Source organism: Mastomys coucha, unplaced genomic scaffold, assembly GCF_008632895.1.
Source record: "Mastomys coucha isolate ucsf_1 unplaced genomic scaffold, UCSF_Mcou_1 pScaffold20, whole genome shotgun sequence".
Classification (NCBI taxonomy): Eukaryota; Metazoa; Chordata; class Mammalia; order Rodentia; family Muridae; genus Mastomys; species Mastomys coucha.
The window spans coordinates 109,734,393-109,745,353 of NW_022196903.1; the positions used below are offsets into that span (position 1 = coordinate 109,734,393).

The window sequence follows — 10,961 nt, forward strand, 5'->3', positions numbered from 1 at the left end:
TAAAGAGAACTGTAATTTCCAGTCCTGAATTATTTTGCTCTGAGAAAATATTTTTAAATCTTATTTGCCCAAGAAAAATTTCCAGAAAGGAAAGTATTGTTCAAATAGAAAACTTATTTGTGCATGCATGCACATGCGTGTGTGAGTGTGCGTGTGCGTATATGTGTGTTTATGTGTTCTGGTACATTTATGTGTGCAGATACCCAGTTGCCTGTGTCCAAATCCATGTGGAAGCCAGGGAACAACTTTGAACATTATTCCTCAAGCCCCATCTTCCTTGTTTGTTGGGGCCATGTGAATACTAAGTCGATCACCTTCCTAGGTTGATCAAGTCATTGATGACAGAGTAGATCTTTGATTTAGTTTGCATTTCTTTGAGGCTGACTGAGAATTAATGAGTTTAATTGGTGACTTGCACGTGTTTTTTATGAACCAAGTGCTTGAGTTGTTTGTTTATGTAGCAGTGGAATGTTTGTCTTAGTGTAGCCCAACAAAGCTGTATGGTATTACTCATTCACACCATGTTGTCAGAGAAGGAAACATGGCATTGACCTTTCTTAAGAAACCTTTCACTTTTTTTTATTATTTTTAGCCCTGAAAGCTTATGAAAATGTGGGTCCATAATCATCTACTAGTCTCTGATATCCTCAGTCAAGGATGATGAGAAACCAGACCGTGGTAACAGAGTTCATCCTTCAGGGCTTCTCTGAGCACCCGCAGTACCATCTGCCCTTATTTATCTGTTTCCTCTCTCTATACTGTGTGGCCCTCACAGGTAATGTCCTTATCATCTTGGCTATCACCTGCAACCCTGGCCTCCACACCCCCATGTATTTTTTCTTGTTCAATTTAGCTACTATGGACATCATATGTACCTCCTCCATTATGCCCAAGGCCCTGAAGGGTCTGCTGTCCAAGAGGAACCCCATCTCCTATGGCGGCTGCATGGCCCAGCTCTATTTCCTTACATGGTCTGCTTCCTCAGAGTTGCTCCTCCTCACTGTCATGGCCTATGACCGGTATGCCGCCATCTGCCATCCTTTGCATTACAGCACCATGATGAGCAAAGCATTCTGCAGCATGTTGGCCGCTGGAGTGTGGGCACTCTGTGCTTTCAACACAGCCATTCACACAGGACTGATGACTCGCTTGAATTTCTGTGGTCCCAATGTCATTACACACTTCTTCTGTGAGGTGCCTCCTCTGCTGCTTCTCTCCTGTAGCTCCACCTATGTGAACAGTGTCATGATCGTCTTGGCTGATGCCTTTTATGGCATATTGAACTTCCTGATGACCATTGTGTCATACGGCTTCATCATTTCCAGCATCCTGAAGATGCGGACTTCAGAAGGGAAGCAGAAAGCCTTCTCGACCTGCTCTTCCCACCTCATAGTGGTGTGCATGTATTATACTGCTGTCTTCTATGCCTACATAAGCCCCGTCTCCAGCTATAATGCAGAGAAGAGCAAACTGGCTGGTGTGCTGTATACCATGTTGAGCCCTACGCTCAACCCTCTGATCTATACTTTGAGAAACAAGGAAGTCAAAGCAGCTCTCAGGAAAATTTTTCCTTTCCTCAGAAATTAAAATGTGATTCCCAAAGCTCTTCTCTTGGGCGTGGGGTTCCATTGTGGACTGGCTATCCCATGAGCATATGAAAGGCTCGTGTGTGTGTGTGTGTGTGTGTGTGTGTGTGTGTGTGTGTGTGTGCTGTAGATAAGTGAGCTAGCTTTTCTACCCAGTGCAATGGTTTTGTAGATGAACTCAGAGCTCTGGTGACCAGCCACTATTGGAAGTGTGTGGTTGCATGTGAGCTCACACAACTCTGAGCCTGAGAAATGGGGTCTCTGGGCCTGACGGCAGTGTGACACAGTACTTTATTGTCAGGGAAACAAAAACTCTCCATGAGGACAGAAGTGCCCCATGAGCTTTATTTAGTCTTACAGCTCTAGGAAAATGTCTTTCTTTTCTTTGGATATGCAGCATTCCTGTGGAAATATCATTTAGAATTTGTGTGAGACTTTGACAGACTTAAAGTGGTATGTGCGGACCCCACAGCATTTTGAGGATTACTTAACCTGAGAATTGCTTCAGGTGACCTCTGCTCTCCAAGACCTCTGGAGCCCTTTAAGCCTCCAAAGCAATTTTGATGTTAATGTAAGCTATTGTTTCTGCTTTTCCTTTTTCCTCCCACTAACATTAGACTCAAAATTTTAAGTCTACCTCTTGGCCTTACCTATAAAAACTCCATCTTTAGTTGGGCAGTGGTGGCACACGCCTTTAATCCCAGCACTTGGGAGGCAGAGGCAGGCAGATTTCTGAGTTCGAGGCCAGCCTGGTCTACAGAGTGAGTTCCAGGACAGCCAAGGCCACACAGAGAAACCCTGTCTCAAAAAACAAAACAACAAAACAAACAAACAAACACAAAACTCCATCTTTATTACATGATATGTGGCTTATGCACCTGGATAAATACCCAAGGTTTCTCACCTCTTGAGTTGGATTTGAATTCTGAGGATCTGAGCCACTACATTTGTCCTGGAATGGGGACAGTGATATAAGTTAGCTATAACAGACGCACAGTAAGGAGGCAACACTATCCTTGTGTTGTTTCTTAATAAAGATGGACAAATCTGTATCAATGCAGAGAGGTCTTGAGCCTGTTCCTTGTGTTAGAAACCCTCGGGGCAAAGTCCATTCTTTTGGTCATGGTGACAGGAAAAAAATGTTACTATTTAGCTGTATATTTGGGAGTAAATAAAACCACATATTCTTTGCTAGATCACAGATGGAAGGTAAAAAATAGGAGTTGATATTTGATTTAGGAGGGCTGAGCTGTCTTTCTGAATATTCTCATTATCCTTTATCAGAAGCAAATTGATTTTAGACCTGAAACTTGAGAATTAGATGACTTGTAGTTGACCATGGCCTTTATATGTAGAGTCTTATGGGCTAAGTCAAATCTCCATGGTGGGATGAAGACATCCTGATAACATTTTGATGCTTTCAGTGAGCTCCAAGATTTTTTTTTTTTTTTTTTTTTTTTTTTTTTTTTGTGACAGGGTTTCTCTGTGTAGCCCTGGCTGTCCTGGAACTCACTCTGTAGACCAGGCTGGCCTCGAACTCAGAAATCTGCCTGCCTCTCCCTCCCAAGTGCTGGGATTAAAGGCGTGTGCCACCACCACCCAGCGAGCTCCAAGATTTTCAATAAATGGGACTTTGTCAACAACTTCTGATGATTCAATATGATACTAATAGATTTTCAGCATGCCATGGGGAGTATTTTTTATTTTTCCATCTTAGTCTCTAATAATTTTTCTAATCTCTAAATTTACAATAAATTTTAAAGGAATGTTTTGATGAATATTGAGAGTTTAAATGAGCATTAACAGAAATTTGACAGAGACACTCAATATATAGGTATGCATACATATATATGTATATATAATTTGAGATGTGTGTGTGTGTGATACACACACACACACACACACACTTAGGAAGCAAGTACCCCAATTAAACTGGTACTTAATATGACAAATACAGGCATAAAGGTAGTGCTGCAACTCAAGTGCCAAGCAATGTTGTTATCCAAGGTCAGAGAGGAAGTGGGAAGCTGACAAGAGCCTTGCTCTTGCTTGGTAGAAGCAGGGAATCAATTTGAACTCTAGCATATGCTTTCCTTCTAATCACAATAAAGACAAAGATCGACCTGGGCTTGAGTGAAACAACTGACAAAAGATATCAAGTGTTTTGTGTAATAAAGCACTGTTCTTAGTGAGTGTCCACTGAGGACCAGAGTAGTTGTGGAAAACTGCATATTACATTCCCTGGTTCCAATTGAATATTGATGGCTGCCTGGGCTAATGGGATTAAGTTGTATGGGACCACAATGGACTCTCTGAAATGATCCAGTGGAGAGGGTCAATGGAGTAGGTAGATGAGAGACCTCATCCAGTGGTTTCTGAAGCCACAGCTGAATCTTGAGCATCTCAGTGATTTGCAGAATGCTGAATGCCACCATCTCTTTCCAAGAGATGACAACGGGGAGGGTTTCCTGGAGAGACAGATTCTCAACCTCGTCTTAGTCTCAGTCCTTCCCAGAGCTCCTCCTCCTCCTCTCCTCCTCCTCTTCCTCCTCCTCCTCTTCCTCCTCCTCCTCCTCCTCCTCCTCCTCCTCCTCCTCCTCCTCCTCAATTCAGTTTAATCTCTTCATGTGGTAGAAACCAGATTGGCTTGCTAGTGCCAGCTAACCACACATGGCAAGCCTGGATGGAGGACACAGCCTATTGGTCTGTCATACACAGCATAAACTCTCTACAAACAGTGTGTAAACAATCCCAGGTTCCAGTGTTTCCTTACCCAGGCTGCATGATTAATTCAAGCACCAAGTTGAGAGCCCAGAGCTCAGCTTAGAAGTAGATGATTGTGAGGCTCAGGATTTGATCTCCAGGACTGGAAATCAGACAAACAAACAAACAAGAAGAAGAACCCAATCTCTGGGTCATGCTTTGTCTGTTATGAGCGTGTGAGTGCCTTGGGACTTTAGCAGGTGAGAATTCCTAACCTTCAGCATCTGAACCCATCCAAAGGGTCCAGAGAATGTGAGCAGACCACAAACTTTCATCTTCCTCTGCTTTCCAAATCGGATGCCATGTGACCAGCTGCCCCGTGTGCTGCCTACCTGACTTCCATGCCCTGATGGGTCTCGTACCATATTGTAAGCAAAAAGAAAGCCTTCATCCTGTAAGTGTCTTTTGTCAAGCATTCATCGCACCAAAGAGAAAAGTAACTACTACACCCATTCATTAAAGTTCAGGAAAAGAAATCTTTTCAATCTACAATGTGAGAAAGCTTACATCTACTTTACACATTTTCAGAATATATGGGATGCCATGCTAGTAAGAAACTCTGTGAATGTAAAAACTGTGGAGATACATTGTTGTTCCAGTTCACTGAGGAACCATCAAAGGATCAGTTCATTTAATCAAGTGTAAGCCAGCAACAAAAACTCTCCCATTGCCTTGTCCTTACAAAAATCACACATCAAAGCTATAGGAAAGTTGCTCATTGAAAAATACTTTCAAAGTCATCTGAAAATTGCCACTAGAGACAACTATACTATATTAACTTCATATTAATTAACTATATTAACTTTACATTAATTAACATAAATTAATTCAAATATGATGTTGGAGAAAATGTATAATGTGAAAAATTGGTGTCAAAACACCATCTCTCCTATTGCCGCATGGCTTTGTGTTAGTGGTCGCTGTCCTTCCTCTTATTCTTTTTCCATGGCTTTTTTCTCATTTGTACTTCTGCCTCTAACTTACCAAGTTCCTAAAGTTTTCTTTACACAACTAGGCATTTTTTTAAATCCATTCTTTGTATGTTTTGTTTGTGACAAGGGGAGGGTGGATCGCACTAGTTATAGGTTTTTATGATATTCTCACACATGCTTGTTACGTATTTGGTCATATTCAATCCTTCATTTGTAAAGTAGATTTCTGGGTGGTAAAATTCCTCGTTTGTGGTTAGACTATTGAAGAACCATATGTAAGTCTAGTAGATATGATTTTTATTTAAATCATTCAATAAAAATGTTACATGTTGAAAAAAATAACGTGTTTGGCTATGTTGGTGTTATGGAGAAGGGAAAATGTTCCAACATGCCACCCTGGGCCTCTTTCAGTTGCAAACAGTGAAGGCTCCTTTCTCCCACACCTGAGCCCCCTTGCCATGAACAAAATGTACAAGGAATGGATTTTAAAAGGCATTAGGAATTTGGTAAGTTAGGGACAGAAGTGGGGGTGAGAAAAGGCTCTGACAAAAGAATAAAAGGAAAGGACAGAGACCAGGGAGTGTAGGGTATGTGGAGGAAGTGCTGTGATGTGCTAGAAAAGTCTAAAAACAAAAAAGTAAGATAATCATCGCCTGGTTTTCTCCTCCAGCAAATTCTCTTCGGAGTCAACCATTAAGACATAGGGCATTCAGGGAGTTGGAAGGTACCATCTGAGGCGATTCAGGGAGGTGGCATGGAAGCTGAGAAAGTCTAAAGATGCTACCCCAGTGCTCTGATTCTGTCTTACTGGGGGGAAGGGGCAGAAATGGGAATGAGGAAGGGTTTTAATACTTCTAGCCCATGCTCCAGCCATTGTTGATCAATCTTAGGAGCATCTCACAGTAGAAGCCAGGAGTAGTGGTGCACACCTTTAATCCCAGTACTCATGAGACAGAGGCACATGGGGCACATGGATCTTTGTGAGTTCAAGGTCAGCTTGGTGAGAGAGAGAGAGAGAGAGAGAGAGAGAGAGAGAGAGAGAGAGAGAGAGAGAGAGAGAGAGAGAGAGAGAGAGAGAAAGAGAGAGAGAGAGAGAGAAAGAGAAAATCCTTGAGAGGAAACCATCTAAACCACCAGCTGAGTCCTGTTAATTTTCAGAACTCAAAGAAAAAGTAGTAAAAAGGGTTTGTTTTGTGTTTTGATTTGTGCTATTTGGATTGCATTGTTTGAAGATAAAATACCCTCTTTCTCTAGCTCACTGAATTTTATTTGTGGAGTCCAAATACTCTTGGATGTGGAGCCTGTAATGGAGCAGAGCTAACGTACCACGACCTATTGCATCCTTAAGCAGAACTGATTCTCCCTCCTCCTGCAGCTACAGATTGCCACCCTCTCCTCAGCTTCGCATGGTACTTCATGCTCACTTTCCCTCTCCTTGCCGGGAGTTTGTCTCCTTTGAACTTGTGCAGGTCACAGCCAATGTGAGTTCATATGGACAATTGCCCTGTTATGTCCAGAAAACACTTTTTTGTTTTGTTTTGTTTTTGAGACAGAGTTTCTCTGTATAGCCCTGGCTGTCCTGGAACTCACTCTGTAGACCAGGCTGGCCTCAAACTCAGAAATCTGCCTGCCTCTGCCTCCCATGTGCTGGGATTAAAGATGTGCACCACCACCACCTGGCGAGAAAATACTTTTTTTTTTTGTAGTCACCCAACATCTCTGGCTTGAAGAGTCTTTCCAAACTCTCTCCCCTGATGATCCATGAATTATAAGAGGAGGGGTTTGATATAGATATCTCACTCATTATTGAGCACCCTGTAGTTCTTATTCTCTGCATAATGACCATAATGTGGTTTGCATAGTGTGGTACTGTATGCTAATTGCCATCATATTGAAAGAAGAATATTCTTCAGTGAGGGCTGAGAGATGCACTAATCTATGGGTGTGTTGGTTTGAATAAGAATGGCCTTCATAGGCCCATAGATTTGTAGGCCCATTGATTTGAATGCTTGGTCACTAGGGAGTGGCACTATTAAGGGATGTGGCCTTGTTGGAGAAACTATGTCACTGAAGGTGAGCTTTGTAGACTCAGAAGCTCAATCTCAGCCCAGTGTCCCTCTCTGTAGCTTCTGGATCTGGATGTAGAACTCTCAGCTCCTTCTCCAGCACCACATCTGGCTGGATGCTGCCATGTTCCCCACTATGACAAAAATGGAATAAACCTCTGAAACTATAAGCAAACCCCAATTAAATGCTGGCTTTCAGAAGAGTTGCCTATTCACAGCAATAGAACACTGACCAAGACAATGGGTATAATGATAAGACATTAGGGATTATTTGAAGTGTTCATATCAAAATAATAGTAATAGGTTCTCCTCTACAGAAGATAGTAATGCCAGACTATCTTGTTCTACCTCTCTTGGCTTCTATTTTATGTAGAAGGTTCTAAATCAAACCAGAGAGTGGCCAGGCACTCCCATGACACTCGAGACACTATTGCTCCATTGGGCTAATCTTACCAATAAGTCATCATTGTGGTTCTCATGGTTCACAGCTGGGTATGACTCATGATCACCTTCCCCCTTTGGTATTGGCAATGGCACCTTTCACCACTATGAAAGCTAGCCTGTAGGGATGAAGTTTCCAGGTGAGTACCAACTTGATTTCTCCATGATCTGACTAACGTATGGAGTATTTTCAGCAATAGGGTCTTACAATCAACTTATGGAGGTTAACCAAGAGCAATGGCAAGAGCCAGTAATGTTAGTAGTTTATGGGACTCTACTGGGGAATAACTCAAATAGGGACAATTCATTCTTGGTAACATAAATTTTATTTGCTACTATGGTATCTAGCAGGGGTGTTAGCTACAAATCGTATATCTCCATTTAGATACTTTCTTATATATGTGTATATATATGCATATGTTTATATATATATATATTCCATATGTGTATATATATATATGGAAGTTGTTTTAGTAGTAGGTTTCCATATAACCTTTTCTCTTCTTTTCTTTTGAATCTTTTTTATTTTTCTTCTTTAATCCTTTTTTTACAGTCCAGTCTTCAATCCCTTCCTGGTATGCCCCTCCCCCCGAACTGCTTCCCATCCCATCCCATCCTCCACCCTCCTGTCTCCAAGAGGATGCACCCCATCCCCACCCTACCAGACCTCTCCACTCTCTGGGACCTCAAGTCTCTCAAGGGTTAGGTGCATCTTCTCTCTCTGAGGCCAGACCAGGCAGTCCTCTGCTATATATATGTTGGGGCCTCATATCAATTGGTGTATGCTGCCTGGTTGGTGGCTCAGTATCTGAGATATCTCAAGGGTCCAGGTCAGTTGAGACTGCTGGTCTTCCCATCGGATCATCCTCCTCCTCAGCTTCTTCTAGCTTATCCCCAATTCAACCACAGGAGTCCCCAGCTTCCCTCCATTGATTGGGTGGTAGTATCTGCATCTGACTGACTCAATTGGCTGCTCGTGAGCATCTCAGAGGGCAGCCACACTATGGACCTGTCTGCAAGCACACCACAGCATTAGTAACAGTGTCAGGCCCCGGGGCTTCCCTTTCAGCTGGAACACAATTTGGGCCTGTCACTGGACCTCCTTTCTTTCAGGCTCTTCTCCATTTTTGTCCCTGCAGTTCCTTCAGACAGGAACAATTTTGGGTCAGAGCTTTTGACTGTGGGATGGAAATCCCATCCCTCCACTTGATGTCCTGTCCCTCCACTGGAGGTGGACTCTACAAGTTCCCCCTCCCCACTGTAGAGCACTTCATCCAAGGTCCCTCCCTTTGATTCCTGAGAGTCTCTCACCTCCCAGGTCTCTGGAACATGCTAGAGGGTCCCCCCACATCCTACCTCCCAAGGTTGCCTGTTTCCTTTCATTGCTGGCCTTCAGGGCTTCAGTCCTGTTCTCCCCAATACCTGGTCATGTTCTCCCTTCCCCTCCCTGTCCCTTCTCCCACCCAGATTTCTTTCTTCCTCCCCCCACCACCCATGATTGCTTTCTCCTCCCTCCCAAGTGAGATTGAGGCATTCTTACTTGGGCCTTATGGCTTGTTAACCTTCTTGAGTTCTGTGGATTGTATCCTGGATATTCTGTACTTTTTTGGCTAATATCCACTTATTAGTGACTACATACCATGCATGATCTTTTGGGTCTGAGTTAACTCCCTCAGGATAATATTTTCTAGTTCTATCCATTTGCCTGAAAAACTCAGGATGTCCTCATTTTTAATAGCTGAGTAGTACTCCATTGTGTAAATGGACCATATTTTCCATATCTATTCTTCTGTTGAGGGACATCTGGGTCCTTTCAAGCTTCTGGCTATTATAAATTTGGCTGCTATGAACATAGTGGAGCATGTGTCCTTGTTACATGTTGGAACATCTTCTGGGTATATGCCCAGCAGTGGTATTGCTGGGTCCTCTGGTAGTACTATGTCCAATTTCCTGAGGGAGGAACCACCAAACTGATTTCCAGAGTGGTTGGACCAGCTTGCAGTCCCACCAGCAATGGAGGAGTGTTCCTCTTTCTCCACATCCTTGCCAACATTTGCTGCCTGAGTTTTTGATTTTAGCCGAGAACTTCTCCTGGAGTTCCTCTTGCTCCCTCCTACTGACACGAGCTGAGGCTGAAGACTGGGTGTCTTTGCTAGTTCACATCACCACTGTCACTAACCTGACTCTTCTGATCTGGACTGCTGGTGTATCCATGAAGTGTTTGTGAGTGGATCGAGCTACAGCTGCTAACCTGTGAGCCAAACTGTAGATTTTCAGACAACACAGGTGGGAGTTGCTCCAAAGAACCTTTCTAAACAGGTTCACTTCCCACATATCCTTTCCTCCTACTACCTCTAGTGAGTGGTGGGCTACAAGGGGAGGTTAAAGTGTTTAAGAACCATCATTAGAAATAGGTTTTGAAAAAATTTAAAGTTTCAAAGTTCCAGTCCTTCCACAATCCTCCCAAAAATACATGGTCAGGTCTGTAACAAACAGTTCTCTATTTCTGGTGCGAGTCCTGTCTTAGTTACGGTTTCTATTGTCTTAGATAAAATTCTTTGGCCAGCTGCAGTTTGTGAAGGAAAGGGTTAGTTGTCTTCCACCTCCAGGTAACAGTTCATCAAGGATGAAAGTCAGGGAAGGAACCTGGAGGCAGGAACTGAAGCAGAAGCCATGGAGGAGTGTTGCTTACTGGCTTGCCCAACCTGCATGTTTAGCCCCCAGGACCACTAGCTTAGGGGTGTCAGGTCCCACAGTGAGCTGGGCCCTCCTATATCAATCATCGATCAAGAAAATGTCCCACAGACTTTCCAACAGGCCAATCTGGTGGGGGCATTTTCTCAGTTGAGCTTCCCTCTTCCAAAATGACTCTAGCTTGTGTTAAATTGACATGAAACTTGTCAGCACAATGCAACATTTGTGTTATGTTAGGTCTACTTATGATGTTATTGTGTTCCTTTGGAAGCTAAATATGACAATATCTTATTAGGTATTATGTTGGCAAAAGATAGACTTGTAGTGGTTAATTTTTGTTGTTAACTTGATTGAATCAGGAATCAAATAAGAAATGTACCTCTGGGTAACACTGTGGGTATATTTTCTGGTTTAACTGTGAGAGCAAGATCCTTTCCAAGATCCTGTAGTATTTTCTGGCTGGATCCAATATATAAAGA

At 42.9% G+C, this 10,961-nt stretch overlaps 1 protein-coding gene across 1 annotated transcript; it reads left to right on the forward strand.

Moving 5' to 3' along the window:
• Window positions 1–500: 500 nt before the first annotated feature.
• LOC116098297 (olfactory receptor 13A1) lies at window positions 501–1,587 on the forward strand. The gene is made up of 2 exons (XM_031380949.1): window positions 501–526; window positions 657–1,587. Exons 1-2 carry the CDS (start codon window positions 501–503, stop codon window positions 1,585–1,587), a joined length of 957 nt encoding a protein of 318 aa, XP_031236809.1.
• The last annotated feature ends 9,374 nt before the right edge of the window (window positions 1,588–10,961 follow it).